Below are 25,652 nucleotides of genomic sequence, written 5' to 3' on the forward strand. Positions count from 1 at the left end.
CCCCTGAATCTGAGGGGGGATTGTCCACTAAAGCCCTGCCGGTCACACATTTGTGCAGTGGTGTAAAGTAGCTAAGTACAATTACTTAAGTACTGTTTTTCACCCGGTGTCAATTATCTAATGTAATCCTGGGCCCTACACTTCCTCTGCCAACCGGGGGCGGCAGCGCACTGACCTCATGCTTCCTTCTATGCATGAGGAGTCCAAGCTGCTTCTTTTCACCTGACAGGGGAGAGTTTCCCCAGCCGGATGTAGCAGGTGGAAGGAACACGTTATTCCGACCAGTTCCTTTCCCCTCCATCAGGCTGGCCAGGGGGAGGTAATTTTCTTGAGTATTTCCAATTTCCAGTAATTTTACTGCTACTCCACTACATCTCAGAGGACTGTAGTTTGCAGTTTACTATGAAAACCTGCATCTCCCGTCAGTCATTAAGTAGATCACGCCTCGTGACGGACCTGTTGATTTGACCAGGTCAGACAACATATGGTCAGACTGACCTCATCAAACCCTGTACAGTGTACACTCAAGACACACTCCATATATGGCCAGTACAGAAATCATTCCATATGTTGATCTGACTTCATCACATTTTCTGAGAGAGTACAGTAGGTTCCGAAGCACTTGAGTGCCAAATTTGTACCACCAAGTGAAAGATTCTCATGGAATACTGACAAAATCTGCCCCACAATAAGCATCAGCTTCCCCATTCCCTTTCATTATATCCTCTCTGTTGCGTGGGAAGCTTATGTGTATTTGTCACCTGTAAGGAAATGGAAAAAAGAAACTGTGTTCCAATAGATCCAATGTGGTCATTTTCATTTTATAGTCACACTTACTTATTAATACTTTTCATTGGTCCAATAAGCCTAAAAGGTACATTTGAGAGAGTCATACAGTATATGTAAAATGTTCCACCATCATTAATAATTGGAGTGGAGTTAAAAGTGCAATATTTGTCTCTGAGATGTAGTGGAGTAAAAGTACTGAAAATTGGAAATAAAGTAAAACGGAAACCAAACAAATCTCAACACTGTTACTTCATTACAGTACTTGAATAAATGTAATAATAAATGTGTTGGTACATTTCGTTGGTTCTATAGCCTAAAAGGTATACATTTGAGAGAGTCATTATGTAAAATGCACCTCAGTTGTTCCACCACCATCATCATCATCATCACATACATTATCCTGCAAAACCAGACGGCCATTTCTAAAAGCATCACCATAATAGAAGATATTATAGATGAAGTAGAAAGAGAAAAATACCTGCACACCTTCAAAGTGTTAAAGTTATGGCCTGGATAATATGGCTGTCCTGTGGGACTCTGGGAGGCTGTAAAAGACAGATATTAAGACCGTTGCTGTACTCTGCCAGCTCTAGGCCCTGCAATGGGCCGAGGAGGACAGATGGAAAAGAAAGAACGGGGTAAAGAATGATCTGTCTTTCTCTCTACCCTGTCGGACATCTTTCAGAGGTGCTGCTGTGCATGGACACTCAGAGGACCTCTTCCATTTCTGAAAGAACCCGGCCCTCACACAGACGGATCGCCTCTCGTAAGGAAGGTTTCGCAGCCTCAGAACCAGCTCTGAGAGGTTCTGTATCAGCTTCCTCCTCCTCCCCCCGAGGCTGTCATGCGTCTAATAAACGCCCGGCTGCCATCCATCACGTAAGCACCCCGCACACCCCACCACGGGTACCAGAACACACCACACCATGGGTACAAGAACACACCCCACCACGGGTACCAGAACACACCCCACCACGGGTACCAGAACACACCCCACCACGGGTACCAGAACACTCGCCTCGAAAACACAGTCGCCTCGCTCGGGCGTACAGCCTGCTCAGCCTGGTATTCATAAAATGTAACCTCGGTAAACTATGCCTAAATGGTAAAACCTAACTTTATTCCTAACCTTAACCTCAGTAAAACGGTGCCAAAACCTGACCCTCTATACTCCTAACCTTAACCCCAAAAACTATGCCTGACACAATCTGTGCTGATTGAGAAATTCTCATGAATAGCTATTGTACCCCACGAGATTTGATTAATTGCCATTAATCCATATATATATATATATATATATTATAATTTTTCTCTACTCTACTCATGGAAGAACAGTCTAAATGCAAATCCGACATACATGTGCACGCTTATTACACATTTTTCTGCTCGAGACAAAATCCGGTGTTTGGATGGTTATTATTCCCTGTTCTTACATCGCACGGACCAAAACAATTCCACTGCGGGACCTCCTCTGCCTATACAGTGAAGCTACACAAAGTGGTATTTTGCGCGTTCGACCGGCACTGGCCTCACGGTGCCTCCTAGTGTAATGGGAGCGAATGTGTTAACTTATTTCTGTCCTTATTCTCAGTAAAACAAATACAAGAACCGCCCCACCGAGCGGTCGGAGTGAGGTTGGCGGATAAAAATGAGGGCAAGGGTGTTTTAATGTGAGCATTCTGGTTACCCCCACGGTCCCACCACTACTACACACACTCTCCCACCCAGTTACATTTATGGTCACAGATCCCCTAGGGTGAGATCGATGAGATAAGGGTTTATAATGTTTAACCAGTAAGACGCGCAAACGTGGGAAGCGAACGCAGCTCATACATATTTGGGTTTTTTTAAGATTTATTTTTAAGTAATTTTTTTAAGTTAAGTTATTTTTAAGTTAAGTTTTTAACTTAGCCATAACCATATAAGGAGTCCCCAAAGCAGCTATACGTCCAAATATGGAGTGTGTTGCATCAATCACAAACAAATCACTCAGCTCCATATATGGGCACAAAGGGGGGACACACGGACACACAGACAGACATGATCTGTTAGGTCTCATAGTAAGTGCTCACTGCGTTCGCAATAATGACTTTTACCAGCTCTTGGCATCATCGTCGCCCGGCAACGCTTTCCTTCCACGTTGGTGATGTCATCAATCATTGTCCTTCATCCAGTCTATCATTGGCGACAATTGTCTACAATTCCATGCTGATCGAAATACAATATATTTTGCATTCTCTAATTGTGTAGACTCATACATTAAGTAATGCAGATGTTTAACAATAACTTAACTCCTGAGAGCGTAGGGGTCCATTTGTTTTCGTTTTACACTAAGAGTTAAAGATCTACAAGTGTCCATCATTTAGCTGGGGACCACCTGGAACCCCCTCAAGGACAACTGGTGGTCCCCGGACCACTGGTTGAGGACCCCTGTGTAAATAATTGGGTGAAATTTGCTTTTGTGCATCGTTCGTATCGTTATTTTCCGTAGAAGTAAGAACGATCAAACAAACAAGAAAAACAAAATACTAAATGACTACATACATAATACTTATACCAGGCCTACGTATAATTACATATGATTGGTGGATGAAGTATAGGCTACTTGAAAGGGCTCTGCCCACACATTCAACTGTCTCTTCATATAATTGGTCCTCCTCACTAATAATGCTCATTAAAATATGGCGGCGTTCCAGTTCAGAAGGCTGCCTAGCAGGGTAATGACATAATTGATGATGGGGATTCTAAAGCTAATAGAAACTACAGCCTTTTATTTTATACCTGGAAACTAAGTTGCAGGAAACTAAACAATACTAACAATAGATTTAGTCTTAGTTTTAGTCATCACAGCTTAGTTTTCATCTAATTTCCATTTCAGTTTTCTGCAGTGAAAGATTACCCCATGGCTACTACAACTCCTGATTAAGCCTCAAAGTCGAATGGTGGACAAAGGACCTCTTTAGTCTGACCTTATTGTATGCTGGTACACCATATCTCCTTCCTGAAGGCAGCAACCTATATTCTCCATACAACACATGCTTAGTATTAGAGGTGATATTCCTTGCTAACCTTAGGATGCTGTTATAACCTTATGATTTGTCATAGTCGACAAAATCAACACTGTTTACAGGACCCAAGGGGTCAAATGTTTATCACTCTACTATTTATTGGTTTTATAGCTCACGTGACGTGTTACACATTGATCTTCCGTGTGTGAGAACATTTTATATAGTAGTAAATGCATAATTCATGAATCACATTTCCTCATTATTTCCATTCCTGTTTAATTTAGTATACATTTCAGGGCTGAGGCTTTATTTCAAATGGGCTTTAAAAGGATATAAAAATAAATAATATACAGGTTTTTGAGTGGTGCAACCAAGACAAGTTCCTGGGTCTGTCCCTGGGTCTGTCAGAGCACGAAAATAGCGCAAATAGTGAAAATAGTACAGTACAGTACAGTAGGCCTACAGTACAGTACCACTCACTTCAGACGTGTCTGATTTCTTTCTTTTCCTGACGGCTTTCTCTAGATGTCAATCTGGTATCTGACATGTTTTTCTGCCTCACACACTGCGCGTGTGCGCAATGGTGGAAACACTTTTTTACATATCAATACTGCAATGTAGAACTATACTACACTTACTATACTTACTATACTTACAAGTATTAAAGTCCGGAATTCTAAATGTACCTAGTAAAAGTACAAAAGTATTGGGATCGAAATGTAAAGTACCAAAAGTAGAAAGTACTCACTATGCTGAATGTCCCAATATATTGAAAATAGCAGATCTACAAGCTCACAATGTGTCGTATCATGACGCATTGTGAGCTTGTAGATCTGCTATTTTCAATGTACAGTATATAGGGCTGCAGTGTTTAATGTATGTTTTGTATTAATTATCAAATAATTAGTAACCCGAGTATTCAAATACAAAACATAGTCAAGTAAAAGTACAAGTATTGGAAATTGGAAATACTCAAGTAAAGTACAAAAATTAACATTTTACTTACGTACAGTACTTAAGTAAATGTGCTTAGTTACTTCCCACCATTTTGCGTGCGTGCGTGCATACGTGTGACAGTACTTCCCTACTAGCCTGTCACACTGCTCAATGGAAGCTGAGTTACCATGGGAACTATGCAATGTGTGTGTGACCGGCTCATGCTTTAAGCCATTAGACTCGGTAAACAGCTGTTCTTTGTTCTGGCGTTGCGTTGGAACACCAAACTGGACACTTATTTATATTATATATTGTGAATCGATTTAAAATCGATTCAAACTGGTGACAACTTAAATACTGATTATTAATCACCATTTGAATCGTGTTGCAACACCTGCCTGTGGAAAGAAAAATCACACCGGTGTGAAGTGAGGGCCGCTCTTATCGTAAATCATCATGACGTAACATGTCGCTTTGCACGTCCACACGTAAATTCTCCATTCTTTGTCAATGGGAATTGTGTAGGACAGAAATAGTCGATTTGCTCAGATACATAGCCTATGACGTGAAGGTTAAAGGGGAATACCACTCACAACATTTTACTATGTCATTAATATACCTTAGAGTTGTTGTGTGGAAATAATAAAAGTCCACCCATTCTGTGTTGGCTAGAACTGGAGGTCTGAAAAAAATCTGTAACATTATGAAGTACATCTTTGTGATGTCACTGAGATGTACTTCATAATGTTACTGATCTTTTTCAGACCACCAGTTCTAGGCAACACAGAATGGGGGGACTTTTTTATTATCATTTCCACACGACTCTAAGGTATATTAATGACATGGTAAAATGTTGAGAATGAGTAGTATTCCCCTTTAAGTAAAACAGGTGAGTACTTTATCCACCACTGGCTGCATGACACTGTCGTACGACGAAGCATGCCTTATTATTGTCCTTTAAATGTCAATATCTCCCTCGTCAAATTCATAGCCTTTGTGATGAACTGAAGCCTTAGTGATGTTAGGTTGATCTTCAGGTGCAAATATGATATGAATTCAAAGATGTGGACAATGTAATTGCATAGATGTGGAGGCGTGTTGTTTTCTTTATAGTTTATAACCATACTTCAAAACTATGTGATGTTTGAACAGATTGAGGCCTGAGACCAGATTCTACAGAACTATCTGTATTTGGCTGCGGACCCCATCTGAAAATATGTTGTTCCAGGGGACCCGCCCCCCCCCCCAGATGCAAATATTTGAATGAAAGTAAGTGTCTGCAATATATAAATAATCTGTTACAAGTAAAAGTCCGGAAATGAAATGTACTTTCAGAATAAGTGCTCAAAGTCTTATTTAGTTTTAAAATGTATATAAAAAAACATCTTTTTGAAATTAACTGATCTACAAGAGCTTGTAGATCAGCTATTTTCAGTTTTGTAATAATGATTACTTTTGTAGATGAAAATCTACACAGTAACTATACATTTTCAAATAAATGGAGTGGAGTAAACATAGGCTACAATATTTGCCTCTGAGATGTAGTGGAGTAGAAGCAAAAGTACTGGAAATACTCAAGTAAATGTATACTTAGTTACTTTCCACCACTACTGATGACACACACACACACACACACACACACACACACACACACACGCATGCACGCACACGCGTGCGCCCATCCCCACAAACAGTGAGGAAAGCGGCTATAGTGAGCTTCCACCTGAGGGCCTCTGACTGACCCACATAGGGCTGTGTGTGCCGGTGCTTGATGCGTCCCACTTTTCCACTTGACTATGCGTCATTAAACCCACATCACGGCACGCTGTCTGCTGTCCGCAGGCGGACAGGCAGGGATCGCTGTCTACCTGACTGGGCTTATAGGCTGGCATAGGGTCCACACACACACACACACACACATGAACACACACGCACGCACACACACACACACACACACACATGAACACACACACGCGCGCGCACACAGTCACACACACTCACACATGAACACACACACGCACCACCACGTGACACCACACACATGTTGTGGCTGTCACGCTTATTATGGCACGCACGCTCGCACGCCCAATTATACATCCATCCATGGACGCACATGCCAACATGGTTTCTGCCTCATTCTCCAGTATGAAAGTGGTTTCCTGTCGTCTTGCAGAGCATTGAAGTGCTACTACTCTACTCTCCTCAGCCTCTGACACACATATACTGCCCCTCTTCTCTTCTTCTTGTGCTCTTACCCCCCCACTCTCTCTCTCACACACACACACACACACACACACACACACACACACACACACACACAGAACGAGAACACACCAGACATTGAAGATCTCAAGATTTTTCGGTCCAGTCCCTCATCTTTTGCATCTCTCCCGCCTACTGAGCTGAGCAGGCTTCCCGCGGAGCCCGGTGGCTCTCCACTCCTCCTCTAATTAGCCTTGAAGAACTGTGAAGGATCATCATCATCATATTTATCTCTCAGAAGACAGAGCGTAGACACAGACTGGAGGCTTATACTGGAGGCTGGCACTGGGCAAAGCTCTCTGTCTCTCTCTCTCTCTCTCTCTCTCCCCCCCTCACTCACTCACTCCATCTATCTCTCTCTCTCTCTCTTCTGTATTCACACTCGCAGCCTAGGGCTTCCTCAGTGGCGGAGCAAGAAGAGAAAGTGCAGGCTGGTTTGCTTTGACAGAGAGGAGAGGAGAAGACAGAAGCGGATCAGAGAGGAGCGCAGCGCAGCGGAGTGGAGATCTGAACGAAGACGGGAGGCAGAGAGTGATGGAGATCTACTGGAGGAGCAGCTTCTTCTTCTTCTTGGCATAAAGAACACAGTGGTTTCCCACAGTCAGAGTGGTCTTCATCGTCACGCATACAGTACCAGAGATCCAAGGTGAGACACTCTTCAACCCCATGCTGTGTTCTTTTTCATTCCTCCTCTGAAGAGTGTGTGTGTATGTGTGTGTGTGTGTGTGTGTGTGTGTGTGTGTGTGTGTCACAAGCGTGCACGCGCGCTGTCCGAGGTGCTGCAGCTCGACCTCAATAGGGCACACACACGAACAATACACACTTTTGTACAAGATTCAAATTGATGCACTTGTTGCGTTGGCATGTTATACGGTGAAGTACATACATGTATGTGCATGTTGTCTGTGTGCTATGAGGTAGTGGTTGTCAAAGTGTAGTCCGGGGACCCCCAGTGGTCCTTGAGGGGTTCCAAGGGGTCCCCCCGGCAAAATGTGTTAATGAAGCATAAAAAACCCCACTTTAATCCTATTTAATGCTTACGGTAGAGTCTACGAGACGAGACGATGCGGTGTGTAGCCTGCAGATCTCGTATCTACCCACATCTCACACATTTTGTGTGTGTGGCACGCGCAAAGGAAATAATTCCTTTGCGAAAGTGAGCGCATGATGTCATGCCTGCTTGATACTGTATTCACTCCCCCCCCCCCCCCCCCCCCCCCCACACACACACACACACACACGTGTCCACGTGCCGTTGTGTCTGAAGTTGTAGACAGACCTGCCATATAGCGTGTGCTGAGAGACGGGTATAGAGGGGGTTGAAGCACCTACATGAATAAAGATACTACAGTTAGTTGGGTGTAGATGCAGTGGCATCATGTCAGATACTATAGATTGGTCCAACATAGCATTCTGTGTACAGTGGCATGTCAGATAGATTGGTCCTACATAGCATTCTGTGTACAGTGGCATGTCAGATAGATTGGTCCAACATAGCATTCTGTGTACAGTGGCATGTCAGATAAATTGGTCCAACATAGCATTCTGTGTACAGTGGCATGTCAGATAGATTGGTCCAACATAGCATTCTGTGTACAGTATGGCTTGTCAGATAGATTGGTCCTACATAGCATTCTGTGTACAGTGGCATGTCAGATAGATTGGGCCAACATAGCATTCTGTGTACAGTGGCATGTCAGATAGATTGGTCCAACATAGCATTATGTGTAGTTAGTTAGTTACTTTATTGACACAAATGTATAAAACATTGGGTCCAAACAATAATAAAAAACCCATGAATCAAAAACTTTAAAAAGGTACAATACATTAAAATATACAATACACAGAAACCCTTTACAACAGGAGCTTTCTATTGCTCCACAAGTGACAGGCAGGCATGTAGCATATGCAAAGTCTCTCTGTTAGTGCCCACAAAGAGTGAGCTCAAATCAATACCCTCATGTCCATATTTCTCTCGGATATGTTATGTGAGGGGACAAACCAGTATGTGCTGTTCGTTTTGTATACCAGTCTCACATTGGCAAAACCGCTGTTCAGGTGGTATGCGGCTCCATCTTCCCATTTCCACACGCAGTCTATGAGCGGACAACCGAAACCGTGTAAAGGTTATCCTCAAATAGTCCTCAATGTAAGGTGTACTGCTGGTGCTGGTATAGAGTGGGTGAACAGATAGATCTGGGTTGATGGCTTGGTATGTCTTATATCTTGTTCCCTCTTTGGATTGTAATTTATGAATCATGTCCCTTCGGTCACTCTCAATATGATCTCGTTTTTCCATTATCTCAGATAAATGAGAATACATGACTTGGTTCTCATTTTTCAGCAATTGAAGAACATACCACAAGGTGTCATCAAGCATGCCATTCCGCTGCTGTATGTTGGTGAAGAACCTGGCTTGCTTTTCTCTCACCAAAGCTTGCATTGAAGGCAGTCCTGCTTCTAACAGACAGGTTAAGTTAGGGGTAGTAACCCTCACCCCAAGTACAGTGGCATGTCAGATAGATTGGTCCAACATAGCATTCTGTGTACAGTGGCATGTCAGATAGATTGGTCCAACATAGCATTCTGTGTACAGTGGCATGTCAGATAGATTGGTCCAACATAGCATTCTGTGTACAGTGGCATGTCAGATAGATTGGTCCTACATAGCATTCTGTGTACAGTGGCATGTCAGATAGATTGGTCCAACATAGCATTCTGTGTACAGTGGCATGTCAGATAGATTGGTCCTACATAGCATTCTGTGTACAGTGGCATGTCAGATAGATTGGTCCAACATACTGTAGCATTCTGTGTACAGTGGCATGTCAGATAGATTCGTCCAACATTTGTCTGTGAAGTAGTTTCCCAGCCAGCGAATTGTTTGTCTATTATCTGCATCGTCCTCTGTGCCCTACAGCTTAATACAAATCTATAAAACACTAAAATAATAAGTAATAATAAATTAATAAGTTGTGTGTGCGCGTGTGTCCAAATGACAATTTGTCTCTGGGACTAGAGAAGCGTTGGGTTTTGCCCCATCCAGTTGGGTGAGCAGTGCTTCAGGGGTAGAGTGGCCTCTTGGCAACCGGAAGGTTCCCAGTTCGATCCCGTGGTCGCCCAGAGTTAGTTTGGAAGTGTCCTTTGAGCAAGACGCTGAACCCCTAATTGCTCCCGAGGTGTGTACTGTACACAAAATTAAGTACATAATGCACTTAAGCGTAGACTCCAGATGCTGTTTTAGAGACACTGAACAATGCAGCATTTAGTTTCATATTAGACACAGACTCATCAGTCTCCTCATCCCAGGAAGACCACACACATCACAATGGTAAATGGTGCATTTATATAGCGCTTTACAGAGATTGTGCATTACATTCATCCATTCACACACACATTCATGCACTGATGGCGGAGGAAACCTGCACACCGGGAGCAATTAGGGGTTCAGCGTCTTGCTCAAGGACACTAACTCTGGGGGACCACGGGGTCGAACTGGGAACCCAAGTATGAAAGAAGGCTTTGATATAACACTATTTTTTAGACTGCAATCTTTAATTATGGGATATTATTATTTTAATATTTACGCAGGCGTTTGTCATCTTCTAATATCTGCTGTATACCTCTGCTATATTGTGTATTTTCTAAGTGTTCGGACCCCCTGTGGACTTTCAAAGAGTGCTTTGAAGGAAGTGCTCCAATATATAGCAGTTTGCTTCCTCTTCGGTGAATTCAACGTTCCAACATGATATTGTTGATCCCCCTCAGCTGCCTTCCATTTATACCAGTGGTGGAAAGTAACTAAGTACATTTACTCAAGAGACAAGTACTGTATTTTTTACTGTTACAATTTTGAGGCATTTGTACTTTACTTGAGTATTTAATTTACAATTTCCAATACTTTTACTTCTACTTCCAGAGCAGGTGTTACCGATTAAACTAATTAAGGCTCTGTTCCATTTAGTGCGGTTCTCAAACATTTTATTTTCAAGGACAACTATAACTCTGAGAGTGTACAGATGTAACCAAATGGACCCTTTTACGGATCCATTTGGTTCTATTTGTAATTTTGTACACTCTCAGAGTTACACACCCGTACAGGGCCATTTGGAACCCACTCAAGGACACTTTGAGACCCACTGGTGTAGCAGAGTGTTTCCAGTGAGCCAACATGCACAATAATCGGCACCCTGACTCTGTTGGACCAGAATGGAACAGAGCCTTCATTAGTATCAGGGGTAACACCTGTGAAGGAAGTAGGGAAGGGGCCCCATAGATATTAAAATATAGATGCCTCATTGGCCGCTGCAGTCAAGCGAAGTGCGATAGGGAAGCGTGGCAGGCACGCTGCTGTCACTCAATTGACTACTGGCCATTCACAGCGCGTCTTTTCCGGGACTTCCATTATGCTGCTTCCAGGTGCTTCCGCTATGCTTCGCAAGGAATCTCGGGAGAATTGTGCCTACAAATTTTGACACTCACCCCAGAGCCAGAAGATTATAATTATAATTATGTACAAGTTCTTTCCATATCCTCACGGCCCATAGGTTGAGAACCACTGCTTTGAAGGAGCTGGGTGCGTTCCAGTTACAAAACGCAACGAGGTGGTGGGCTCCCGCCTCACCTTTGCCTTTAATTGATGAAAAGGGCTGACAGGGCAGTGGAACCGTGGAGCAGCTTTTAGACATAAATTCACTGAAATAATTGTTGTCAGAGAGCCGAGGGTAGACACAACCAGCCATGAGCCACATGTGGATGGACAGACATCACAGTGTGGAATTCTCCCTGCTCTCACACTAGACGTGGAAAGTAATTTAGTACATTTTACCCAAAAGACTATATTTCTCTTAGGTACTTTGTGAGCATTTCCACACACATTTATAGTTAGATTTCCATTGGGGGGAAAAAACGGATTCAAATGATTTGTTTTTACACATTTTGAACTTGTGAAATGGGACATTCTGTAATATGAGTATACCTTTACTTCTAGCACTTGATATTTTGAGGCCTTTTGTGCTTTTACTCAAGTACATTTTGAATACGGGACTTCTACTTCTAACAGACATTGCAGTATTGATATTTTTACTTAGTTACTTTTTCCACCACTAGCTCTAGGGCAGTGCACGTTATCAAACCTTTTCATGTCAAGGACCCCTAAATCGACATTTATTAGCCTGCGGACCCCCGTTTGAAAATACATGCCAGGGACCCCCATAAGAGAAGATTTTTATTACGGCTCTAGCAGTGATTCTCAACTATTTTAATTTCAAGGACCCCCAGTTTGACATGCATTAGTCTACGGACCCCCATTTAATGGCATTTCTATCTCTGCGACCCCAATTTATATTGTAAAATCAATGTTAATTTATCTCTTGAGAGTGTACAAATGGAACGAAACGGACCCGGTCCATTTGGTTCCATTTGTACAGTCTGAGTTACAGACCCATAAGGGTCCATTTGGTTCCTAACTATCATTTAGCTGGGGACCCCCTGGAACTCCCTCAAGGACCCCTGGGGGTCCCCGGACCCCACTTTGGGACATCCCACCCTGCACCCTCACCCACTCTGCCAGCCCCTGCCTGCATGCTCTCGCTGTGCTGCCAGTCTTGGATGGTATTCAGTACATACTTGGCACGGTGAGCCCGCGGAGCTCAATTCAGGGACCGCGGCTTTGTTTATCTGCATTCCTCCACACTGTATCCCCCGCTATAGCTAGTTGTTTTTCCCATTGCAGTCTCTCCACGCGCTGCCTCAGGCCATCATCATCACCGTGTCTTTCTGCTTCTGAAGCCAGCCAGCGCTCCAAAGCGCCATGCCGTCAACACACTTCATCTCTCTCTCATCTCTATCTCTCTGCCATGCTTTTGTTTTTGATCACTGCTACTCCCTCTCCTCTCTGTTTCCCCTCGTTTCAACTTAATTGCAATTGTTGTTTTTGTGTGACGTTACTGTAGTTTGTTGACTGCCAGATTTTTATTCTCGCTGCGTTTATAGCTTCTGCCAGGCCGTCCGTCCGTGGACTGGGAGTGGACCAGGGAGTGATTTTGCGTTCGCCTCTAGTTTTATTTTCTTCCTGTGGGACTGCAACACCAGTGTTTTTACACAAGATGGTGGTGTTCGCGCACACAGTCTTCTAAGTCGTCCTTGGCAGTAGAAGAGTTTTACGGTGAGAATGAAGCATTTAGATTTTAGGTGTTAGGGCTATGTTTGATTTAGGGGTGCACGATTTTATGACCCATATCCATTCTTCGATTATTTGCAGGGTCATATCTGTCGGTACCGATTCTGACCGATTCCGATATTATACAGAGGACCACAATGGAAACAAGCCTAGGCCCTCGGGGCTTTGTCCAAAGCCTGTTAAAGTAATCAATCAATACAGTTAAAGGTATATTCAGTGATTTAACTTAATTCAAATATCACTTTTTTTGTTTTGTTGTGATAATCCTCCCTACTATAGAGTGTGCTGAACATATAAGGAGCCCCTGGGGTCAGAAAACCTTCCGAGAGGGGCCTTCCGCCAATCATGATCGAGCAGAGGCGGGCCTTGGTGTGCGTGCTGTTGGCCTGTTACACTTCCCCCCCACTGTAGAGCCTGCATGTGCACATCTTGTTACCGGGGCGGACCCCCGGGGGGTTTTCCATCTTGTTACCGGGGCGGACCCCCGGGGGGTTTTCCATCTTGTTACCGGGGCGGACCCCCGGGGGGTTTTCCATCTTGTTACCGGGGCGGACCCCCGGGGGGTTTTCCATCTTGTTACTGGGGCGGACCCCCGGGGGGTTTTCCATCTTGTTACCGGGGCGGACCCCCGGGGGGTTTTCCAAATCACCCAAATCACTTTTTTTCCCCCGACACCACAATTTTGACAACATAACCTGCCTGTTATGATTTCACCCCCTCCCTATCAAAAAATTGGACAGTATTAGGATGTTGATATTAATTTTGTATTGATCCTTAGGGCCCCAAATCACACCTTAGAAGGCACGAGTGTCTATTGATTTTGTATTCACACCTAGAAAGCACTAGTGTCTATTTAAAACACGTGTGTTTCTTTTACTGTGGGGGTCATATTTTGTATTCATCCTTAGGGATCCAAACCACACCTTAGCAAGCATGAGTGTCTATTTCAAACAGTGTTTTTTTTAATGGGGAGTAATAATTTTATTTCATTCCCCTCTATTTAAAGACTGGGCAGTAGTTAGATGTTGATATTCATTTTGTATTCCTTCCTAGGGCCCCAAATCATAACCTAGAAAGCACTGATGTTGCATACCTGTAAAGGGTCCACTTTGATTTCTAACTATTGATCTTTTAGCCGGGGACGCCCTGTAACCCCCCTCAAGGACACCCCACTTTGAGAACCACTTGTATACTCAACGTTTTTTTTTACCTACTATTAAACCTACAGTACAGTACAGTGGCTCTCTTTCATTTTCATAATGCTTGCCGGAAATGCTGTCCATAACGGAATCCCCCTTTAGCTCCATCGGCCTCCAACCCATTTCTCATCAGGAAAGTGCACATAAAACTCCATTATGGCGTTATGGGAGATGTAAAACCACTGAACAGCAAATAAAGCGAAAGCAAATGCTGCATGCGAACAGGTGGATTGTGTGGCAGACGGAGCAGCTGGCAGTTTAAAGTGCTGTGCTCCCGTGCGCTGCATGGGTCAGCTATTGGCTCGGATGTTATATTCAACAGAACTGTTGCATGATGCATGGTCAGCCACTCGGCCCCCGGGCGAGTGTGCCCATTTACAGACTTTCGTGCTTTGGCTAAAGCGGAAAATTAGTTTCAGCGTTTTTCGGACCCTTTGCCAACTCCATTAACCTAACCGACACAAAGGCCACTGTCCGTGGCCCACAATCACTGCTTTGTATCAACACACTCAGGTGTTCACGTTTCTCATGCACGGTTTGGCTCGAAGGAAGGCCATAAAATGTTGCCCACCATGCGTTTTTTGGTGATGTGGGAGAAGCGAGGAACGGGACCACACGTCTCTCCTCTTAAGTCCGGGTGCATGGGATAATAAATAATAATAATGAATTGCATGTTTATATCGCTTTTCCAAGTGCTCAAAGAGCTTTAAAATGGTTCATTCATTCATACATTGGGAGGTGAAGCGGCGAACAGTCGACGCCAGCGTCCTCACTTCCCACATTCACACACCAATGGTGGCAAGCTCACACCAACCGACTCATTGGACGCAATGTAGGGTTCAATGTCTTGCCCAAGGACACTTCAACCTGTGGACAGGAGGAGCCGGGATTTGAACCTCCGACCCAGGGATCATTGGACGACCTGCTCTACCTCCTGAGTCACAGCCGCCATGAGGCCATGAACAGCTGCGTAAAACATTGGATGAGCCTAGATGATTCAGCAGGCGACATTTTCTTTGTTTTGGCAGTATAGTGACTAAAGCCCTTGCAATTCACTGCCTTTCGGATGTAAAGTATATACTGCTGTCTCACTGATGCAAAGGACTTCTTATACTGCGCTTGTTCCACCATGATGCTGTCCAGCAACGCACTTGCAACCACCTGCAAGTACACCAGCCTACTTTGTGAATTTCCTTGCTGCCATCAGTGCCATGTAGAGTAAAGCTCTTTGTCCATTGACAGGACGAAGCACGGGGTGGAACATATTTCCGTGACAGGTTCCCCACTGAGTACACACCTGTGCCCTTTTAAGATGTCTTTCGACCTTAAGAACTTGGCTTTCCAAGCACCACATCACGAACGACGGGGCAGTGCCACTGCCGAAGCTGTCATAGACGTCATATGACTCTTGCAACAATGGCTCTGCATGCAACATTTCTTTCTTAGGCATTTTATAGCCATAGGATTTCTGCTCCTTTATGTGTCAACTTGTGGCCAACCTAATAACGGTACAAATAGTTGACTCATGATATTTTGCCTTTGTTTAACTAGTAAAATGAGTCATGCACTCAGTTTCGCCTCTGGTCTTCATCAAAGTCTTTATCACCACTCTAAAGGTGTAGGCTGTGGTGCCAAGCAGCAAGACAAACGCGTCTTATTCATCAGTAATTGTGCACATGATATTATAATTACACACCACACTGACTACAGCTACTACCTTTTAAATGTCGCTCACTCACCTATCACGTGGAGAAACCTTTTGTTGACATTTTGTGCATGCAATTATCGGTGGTAGATAAATCACACCCGTGTGATCTGAGTGGTGCAACTCCGTGTGGGGGTCCCCGGAACAGCCAGACACCGAGGAACGCACCCACAGGGTGTGATCTGAGTGGTGCAACTCCGTGTGGGGGTCCCCGGAACAGCCAGACCCCGAGGAACGCACCCACAAAGTGTGATCTGAGTGGTGCAACTCCGTGTGGGGGTCCCCGGGAACAGCCAGACCCAGAGGAACGCACCCACAGGGTGCCGGCCTGGTTCTGGCGAGCCGCCCCGCGTCAGAAACGGTTGAGAAATGACAGTTACTGTGATGCTATTTCCGTGCTCTGACGGACCCAGGGACCCAGGGAAAACACATTGCTAAACACATATACACCTACAGATTTTGTCCAAACATCATACAGATCGGTACACAATACACAGTCTATCTATAGACATTAAACGGGTCCCTCACATTGTTCCTACTCCATCCTGATTGGCCAAGACCGGCTTCCAAAGTTTGCAGGAGTGCTCCGTTTTGAACAAAATGCCGCAAATCATGAACACATTGTGTGATTTCCGTGAAATTTTGCACGCACATTCCCGCTAGGCAGAGGAAGAAATGCCTATTGAAAATTCTCAAATCAGCCTCATGGTCCGCTATAACTGTCCGATTCGTGTTTTTACCTATAACTGCACCGATGTGTAAAACTTTGTATGCACACTTCCTAGCACTAGCATGACTGAGACTGAGAGGTCATTTTGACATTTTTTATTATTTTGAAGTTGTTTGCCCATGAAGTTTTCAGAAGGTTCCCCTTCCATGGCCATCATCATTCATCATCATTCCATCATCTCAGAAATGTTTGACATCTGAAACATTTTTTAAATATGAATTTAAGCACATGCTACTTCTGTCACATTTTACTTCAGTCATGCTAGTGCTAGGGCCAAGGACAAACCTCTGCCTTATATTTTACACATCTGCTCTTTAAGCCACCAGGAGGCTGACTTATGTAAAACATTTTTTGATATTACTCCTAAAGATTTTATCCAAATTTCACGCTAATCGGTACACATGATCTAAATGTGATCAAGATGGGTCTGTTTGATTTCTCATATTCCATCATGATATTAAGATATTTTGGCCCGTTTTGTACAAAAAAAATGCCTGAACACAGCGTCCGAAACTGTGAAACTGTGCACACATATTCCCACTAGTCTGTATTCGGTTCGGTTTATTTTAGAGCTGAAACGAGGTCAAAGATGACATGATCAAAATGTAATCATGTATTTTGACATTAGCATGTAGCTCTACAACAAAGGTACGGCCATGACAGCAATGGTACAAAAACTGTTTTTTCGGTTTTCGGCCAACTGTTTCCTATATCGGATTACATTTGGATTTGATGACACATCAAATATCTGTATTCATCATATCTGGTATTCAAAAATACTAAAATAGGCAATTTGGTCGTCCACATATGACGTAATTCTTCATTGATTGTCAATGGCATTTATTGTTTATGACAAATCTAGGTAAAAACTTTTAGGGAACTGTAATTTTGGTTTTATTTTTTGATATACCTAGAAAACCTTATCTTTGACCCATATATACTATATGGTTTTCTTCCACAAAAAATAATCTAAATGTCAGTTTTAGGTCCATATATGGAGACTCAGATTACCCCTTGAATCATATGCCCATATATGGACATGGCCCCTTTTATGCCCATATATGGACATGGCCCCTTTTGTGCCCATATATGGAGGTCACTGATTTGTTGGCACCTGATGCCATGACACAAAATAAATAAAACTAGAACTGCACTCTGTCGAGTTCCTACGTATACTTGCTTGTTGCACACAAGTAGGCCATTTATGGCCTACTAGTGCGCAAGCAGAGCGTGCAAGTACTGTCGACCGCTACAAACTGTCAAATCTCAGCTTCTCTGTGAAAGAACGTTTGAAATATTGGATTATTAGGTTTAGCTATTTGCTACGTACCTAGTTTTTGCGCAAGTAATGATGAGGTAATAAAGATGTGGATTAAAGGACCCAATGCCAGGGTGTAATTGGTTTTCGATAGTGACGTAATGACGATATGTTTTAGTGTCGGGAGGATTAAAGGTAATGCCACTATGTATACATGTATGTAATCTGACACCACTGCCATATCAAGCACAAGTAGTCATTACGTCATACGCTGACACGGCGCATACGCATCAAACGGCGACATGGACGAAAACTCTGCTTGCGCACACAAGTAGGCCACACAAGTAGGCCATGTATGACCTACTTGTGCGCAAGCAGAGTGCGCTCACCACTGGCATCACCGCTTCCAAAAACTGTTCTAAATTCTTTAGACCCGTTATTGACCTTAAACCACCTAATACAGTACCTTAGTTACGTCCCTTTTTACGATTCTTATTGTTTTGTATGGGCTATGTTTGTGTCCCGGGGAGACACGAAATTTCTCTTTTTGGTCTCGAACTAAAAGGTTGCGAGACATGGCCAAAGCATTTTCGGGGGTCCCCAGCCAAAAACGTTGAACCCCTGTGTTAGGCTACTAGATTCAACAGCTGCTCCTCTCTTCCTTAACGGACCCTCGGGACACGCATGCATTGCTGCCAAGCTCACTCATGTCATCAGAGGATGGGTCTTTAGTTGGTCCGGTGCAGCTAAGGTCATTGAACTCTCCAATGACAGCGATAGCCGATTGCTTGGTGGCCTTGGCCACATGGCGCTGGACTAGGTAGAGCATGTATTCACCGTAGAACATACAGACGATGTGGCAGTGGCCGAAAGTGTCCGCGATGCGCAGGGTGAGGTCCCTGATCACCATGGAGCTGTAGTAGGACCATTTGAGCAGGAACTGGCGTGCGTCCTCTACACATTTTCCGTGTAGGACCTCGGAGACCACATCATCTAACCAGGTAGCCCACTGGTCCCCGGAGCTCTGCTGCATCAGGGTGGCTTTGAAGTTCTGCTCCAAGTGCCGCACGACGGCTTCATCGCACCGACACACCCACGACGCTTGCTTCTGGATGTTAGCGAAGTCGACCTGGTTGAGGTCGTCGAGCATCTTGTTTATTGTGGAGGTGTTCTGGAGGTTGGAGCGTGCTTCCTGAGCCAGGTGGTTCAAAGTGACGTGCTGACGCAGCATCTGGGCAAAGGCTCTGACTACCCCTATCTTACTGCAGACCACCTCTTGATGAAAGTCTCTCATGGCTGTGGTCATCCAGCCTTCCACGCTGTTAGCAAAGTTATGGATGTCCCGAATTAGCTCAATGGGAACTTGGCCCAGCACGTCGGGGATGAGGAACTCCACCATAGCTTCATAAAGGATCCTGTCACAGCTAATCATCCACGTTCTGACCTCTTCATATTGGCATAGAGCCAACAGGCTGTCCCTGGGAATCATGCCCTCCAGGGCATCTTTGCTGTTGGGGATGGCGGTGGCTCTGTCACTAGATGACACCGTTGAACACCAGAAGCTCTGCCACAGCATCTCAACGCAGTGGAACTGGAGATTCTTCACCGCATCCAGAACAGCCACAGAGTTCTTCCTGTAGAGTATCTGCAGCTTCTGGATGAGGTCGAGGCTGGGAAACTGTGGCAGGTCAGGAGACGTTTGTATGAACTGCTGCAGGTGGTGATGACTCTCAGCTGCTTCTAACTGTTCTGGGGTGCGTTGAGAGCCACCCGACAGATGGTCCGACACGCTCTGCTCCTGTTCGATAGGCTGCTGCTGCCCTGTGACCATGTACAGAGGGTCCTCCCGCAGCCTGCTGAGTGGCGAGTTGGGCTTCACCCGAATGCCATAGTAGTGGTACTTAGAGTTTCCTCTGGTGCCGAGACGTCGTGGCATGACGTCTGGGAAGACGGAGTGCATGAGCTTGCCGAAGGAGGATGGATTTAGCGGCTCCAGCTCCTGCTCCCGACAGTGGTGCACATAGTCCTCATACAAGTCGCATCTGGACAGGCTCTCCTCCATTGTTATCTCTAAGTTATCCTTAAACCAAAGCAGATGTCTGCTGTGCTGGGTGCTTTTGTGAGATGCAATTCCCGGTGGCCTTTGGACGTTTTCAACCTGGGCGTGCGATTCAGAGTATCCACCACCACCCTGTCTATACAGCTGGATGTTTGGATTGTAGAAGGTAGAGCAATGCCCTTCTCTGCCTTCTACATACTGGACAATGGGTGGATTGGACATACCCAGCACAGCATGGGTATGCTGTGCTGGTACCACCGGGGCCTGAGCAGATGTGGACATGCATATGCCAGAGCTGGACATGTAGCCGGGTCCTACAATCACTATGGGGACTATGGCAACTGCTGCTACCCCCTACTCCAATTTAACTACCCCCTCGCCACTGAGGTGTGTCATAGATTACGCATCACAGCCAATCACAGATGTCTGACACCACAGTGTGATGTCAGACGTGTGAAATGTCTGACATCACTGATGCCAAAAATGCCATGTCTCGCCTTAAGTCCAGATCTTCAAATCCTCAAATTCAGATCTCAAATCTCCACACGTTAAATATGACGCTGGTTTTCCCCAAATATGTTCAATGCGGCTCCAGACGTACATCCACATACTTTTTGATTGACACATCCGGTAACCATGGCAACATGAGGCGATCGTAGCTGAATGGTTAGAGAGCCTGCCTATAGGAAGGGAAAGGTCACAGGTTCGATTCCCGTGTGTCAAACTGAGCAAGACTCTTAAAGGGGAATTATGCCCCAAACTGTTTTTTTTGTCTAGCTATGTGAAAGACAGTGAAAAACGGATAAAATCGACCCAGTCTGAATACTTTTTATGAGGACGCAATATTTGGAGTGAACGTTACATGAGGTCGATCATTTTTGTCCGTGCTCCGACATTATATTATATATATATTCGTCCCGAAAAACGCACGTTGTGTGTAAAGTCCTTTACTCAATTTTGTAGCACCATAGTAAAACAGTAAAGCCTCATCCAATCCACACTGGTTTCACCTATAAACACAGGCAAGTTGAGCCAGTAGGATACAACAGCAGTAGCCTCGGAAACCCAGACGTTTTTATTTCCAGGGAGAAAAAAAAAGTCTGGGTCTGAGTCCACTTCAATTCGGCATAGAGTAGCGCAAACATTGCTCACTCTCTGCTGATTTCTGATCGTCTGCACCTTTGTTAAATTGACACACACACACGCACACATGTACACACACACTCCTCTCTCTCTCTGTCGCTCCAAGTAATTAGTCTCATGTCGCGCAGCTGCGCATAGTTTCTCCCGGCGGATCCTTCCGGGAGCTGACTATGCCATAAAAAGCATAGGTGAGTTCCAGGCTACAACAGCAGTGACAACACACACAGAGATGTGTGTTGGCATAACGACTAAATTGGGGAGAAAAACGGGGTAAAAGCACCCCCCAAAATAGAAGACAAGTGGTATGTTCCATGCATTATACAGTAGAACTACAATATTATGGCGTTTTATCCTCCAGCATGTTGAATTATTCCCTTCATCATTAATATCACAAAGTGTGTTGGTGAGGAAGGGAAGGAATGGGTTGTTAATAAACAGGGTTTATACTATAATCACCCAAGATCACTAGCATAATGGTCGTCATCCCCCCAGGCCCCTGTGCAGATTCTTGTTGATAACATCTGGTTGATATTTAGTACTGCACTTTATAATGTGTTTATTAAGCTTGTTGTTTCATGTAAAGCACTTTGAATTGCCTTGTTGTTGAAATGTGCTATACAAATACATTTGCCTGGCTTGCACGGAGCCTTCTGGTGTAGCACCCATGCCATGACCCCGGGGACCTCTGCAGTGCATAATTATAGGCTTCAGGGTCCAGCATTCAGCCATTATAGGAGAACGGACTACAGTCACAGAGAAGAAGCTGAGCTTTATACGTTGCAGAAGGTTGAACTTTCACACACTGGCTGTGTGATTCAGAGCCCTCCGTACAAGCGTCTTCCTCTCTTCATTTTGCTCTGATGAGTTGGCCCATGTGCCTAATTTATTAGTGTACAGTGGTTCTCAAATCTTTTAATTTTAAGGAACCCCCATAACTGAGAGTGTACAAATAGCTTGGACCCATTTGTACACTCTCAGAGTTACACACCCGTACAGGGTGCAGGGCGTGCCATTTCGAACCCAGTAATTCCATTGAGCAAACGTGCACAATAGCAGCACCCTGACTCTGACCAGAATGGAACAGATGAGCTTTCATTAGTATCATCAGTAACACCTGTGAATGAAGTAGAGAAGAGGCCCGGAAGTAGGAAGAGTTATTCTGTGTGCATAAGAGCCTATATTGAATCCATTAACTTCTTTCAGCGCAGTGCCTCCTGTTGTCCTGTTGTTGCAGGTGATAACCTTGGTTTTCTTGGCGTCTAGCCAAGACCAATCTTGGCACACCCTGTCTCCACACACTGTTCAGGAGCTTGTGTGCCTGCTCCACTTGGCCGGGCAGCAGGCAGATGTCATCTGCAGACGCTCTAGGTCAAGGGCAGAGAGTTGTTTAGAGAGCAGGGGCTCCCAAAGTCAGTTAATACAGTAACCACTTTAACACTATTCACCTTGGCTCTTTGAAAGTAGCTGATCTACAAGCTCACAACACATCACCATGTGACTTGTTGTGACCTTGTAGATCTGCGATTCCCCTCCTGCTCCCATCTGGGAATTGCGTGAATTCCATTTGTGTCCGAGCATAGGCATGATAACGCCCGCCTGCCTGTGATTGGCCTACCGACATTGGCCTGTCTTCCGAGGTGGATATGCTGGATGCCTGGATAGTCTGATGCGAGGTTACTCCGTGGTGGGAAATAATACAAGTAGTATGGTATGATACAAGAGAACACTAACTTGTACTTGTATTTTTGTAGAAGAGGCAAACTAATATTGTTTATGCCGTTTGCTCGTGTATGCAAGGCATACACAGTCCTGCCTTGAAACGCACTAATCAAGAGGAAGGGGACTATAGGGTGTCCGTGTCCCCCCCCCACCATGCAGGATGTCAAAGTCTGGGCTGTCCCCCATGGCTCTTCTACTCGTGTACATCGTCCATATGGCCCACATGAATTAATCAAACGCTGGCTGCTGAATGTTGTGAAATAACCAACCACAGGATTTGGACTGTAACTGCGAAGAGAGAAGCTCACAGAACAAGAAAGATGAAAGGCAGAAGTTCTACCTGGTGGCCTGCGCGGTGCGCCCGCACACAGCCTCTGGAGAACACCAATGTCTTTTTGCTCCACAATGCTCCACAGCAGGGTTAATTTTGTTGACTAAGACTAGTCTAGACTAAGACTAAACAATTTCAGATGACTAAAATAGGACCAAAACTAAATTGTGTGTCATTCAAAAGACTAAGACAAAGACTGAATCAGAATTGGCTGTCAAAATTAACACTTCTCCACAGTGCTCCACATGTTCTATTTATTATTGAGTATACTATGTGTATACTAGTATAGTATGTATTGCATACAGTACAAGATATCTCAAAATCGAATGGCTGGATTGATTTTAGTGACCCCATCAATCACCCTCCCTCTAGCGGCTACAACGCCCTCACCCCACCCATGCATGCAGCTAATAATGATTTAATGTATTTTCTTTGCAGACCCACCAACCAACGTTGGTTGTTTCTGTTTCAAAGTGTGCTTTTGTGTAAGGAGCAGCTCAGCCTGTAGGGGGTGGCTAACGTGGCTTAGAAAAGACCTCTTGATGGTGTCACAGATTAATATAGGATCTATGCACACAGAATAACTCTTCCTACTTCCGGGGCCCTTCCTTATTTCCTTCACAGGTGTTACAGATAATACTAATGAAGGCTCTGTTCCATTCTGCTCAAACAGGGTGCTGCTATTGTGCGTCTTGGCTCACAGGAAACACTCTGCTACACCAATAGCCAATGGGTCTCAAAGTGTCCTTGAGTGGGTTCCAAATGGCCCTGCCGAAATGGAACCAAGGCACTCGTGAGGCTCCATTTGGTTCCATTTGTACACTCTCAGAGTTATGGGGACCACTGTACAATAAATGGAACAGAGCCTTAATTAGTATCATCGGTAACACCTGTGGAGGAAGTTGGGAAGGGGCCCGGTACAGTAGGAAGAGCTATTCTGTGTGCATAGAATACTCATATAGAGCCTTTCACGGTTGCTCTGCTCTTGACATAACCGCAGATTCAAATTCAGTTTTATTATTAATGTTCGTTTACATTTTTTTATTTGACCCAACAGATGACAGAGAGCCAGCTGTCCGGGCAGAGGAGAATGATGAGGAACCTGAACCTGCATATAGACAGAGGCCTGCTTAAGACCAGCACGTACATCGTGCCATGCTTCCTCATTGTGGAGGTGAGTACGTGTCACTCACAGCCAGTGCCGGCGCTATACGTGGTGTTGGGTGAAATCACCCCTCAGCTATATCTCTGATAAATATGGGTGCGGATGGGGGAGGGGAATGACACATAGTTGAAAGTCTTTGAAAAGTATTCAAATGTTTCACTTGAAGTGGTTAAAATAACGGAACATTTTTTATCAGCTTGCAGAGCTGATCAATGATCGGCATTGCATTTATAACCTGACGGTAATGAAGTACTTGTTTGCACGCTGAACATTCCTCTTGGAATACTTTTTGGTCAAACACAATATGAATTATGCAAATAGTTGACGCAGCCACAATGTGCTAGAAAATGGAAGCACATTTTACAGCCCAGTACCTCTCCAATGTCCCCAGCTTGCTCTTATTATTTTATTCCCTTTCACAATTTCTTTTCACTTTCATCATTCTACCGTTTTTCTGATAAACAAAGAAGGGGCGTCAAATGGAGGTGAATTAGCGAGCTCCTGTTTCCAGCACGGTGCCTCAAAACAAAACAATAAGCCACTGGTGTTGTGGTTAAGCTGGCGTAATAAGATAATTCCTCTCACTTTGTGAATCAATTAAATGATTTGTTGATCTATATTTATATACATATGGTAAATGGTGCCTTTAGTTTATATAGTGCTTTTTTTATCCAAAGCGTTCTACACATCCGGCCACTCTACCGACCACTCTACCCCTGAGCCACTGCCTCCCCCATATGCCCTCTCATATTATGAGATATTTTAATAAAGGGCTTCTTCTGTGGCTACTTACTGTAGAGAGCCAAGTCATACTTTGATGTACGACAGTGTATTGTAGGTCTGGATTGGGTCAAAAGCACTAACGGCACGCAGATAGTAGATACTCTACCGCACCGCCCCGTCGAGGCACACACAAACAAACAAGCTCTAATACTACCACTTTTACTGAAGAATATGCCTCCATGTTCTGATAATTACCATAATAACCCTAAAACTGGGTAAGCTATATAGGATCTGCCCAAGTGGTAGAATGTAGATAATGAAGAGAAGAGGACCAAGTACAGAGCCCTGGAGGACACTTGAAAACGGTGGGTCCCTATATGGCTAAGCACTAAGCAGCAGAATTAGCTGTTTCTTTTTTTGTTTAATTAGGATTCAGTGCACGTT

General features: G+C 44.4%; 2 protein-coding genes across 2 annotated transcripts in view; one reads left to right on the forward strand and one right to left on the reverse strand.

Moving 5' to 3' along the window:
* The first annotated feature begins 7,469 nt into the window (after nucleotides 1-7,469).
* The window catches only part of plppr2b (phospholipid phosphatase related 2b), an 81,131-nt gene continuing 62,948 nt past the window's right edge, over nucleotides 7,470-25,652 (forward strand). The window contains exons 1-2 of the mRNA XM_080756000.1: nucleotides 7,470-7,641; nucleotides 24,378-24,494. Coding sequence (XP_080612126.1) covers nucleotides 24,378-24,494 — 117 coding nt within the window. The 5' untranslated portion in view covers nucleotides 7,470-7,641. The remainder of the gene's footprint in view (nucleotides 7,642-24,377; nucleotides 24,495-25,652) is intronic.
* LOC308312328 (DNA-binding protein RFX2-like) lies at nucleotides 18,709-20,130 on the reverse strand (the record flags this gene model as incomplete). The annotated part of the gene is made up of 1 exon (XM_080758930.1): nucleotides 18,709-20,130. One exon carries the CDS (start codon nucleotides 20,128-20,130, stop codon nucleotides 18,709-18,711), a length of 1,422 nt encoding a protein of 473 aa, XP_080615056.1.

This window comes from Protomyctophum bolini (assembly GCF_963924005.1).
Source record: "Protomyctophum bolini genome assembly, chromosome: 3".
NCBI classification, from domain to species: domain Eukaryota; kingdom Metazoa; phylum Chordata; class Actinopteri; order Myctophiformes; family Myctophidae; genus Protomyctophum; species Protomyctophum bolini.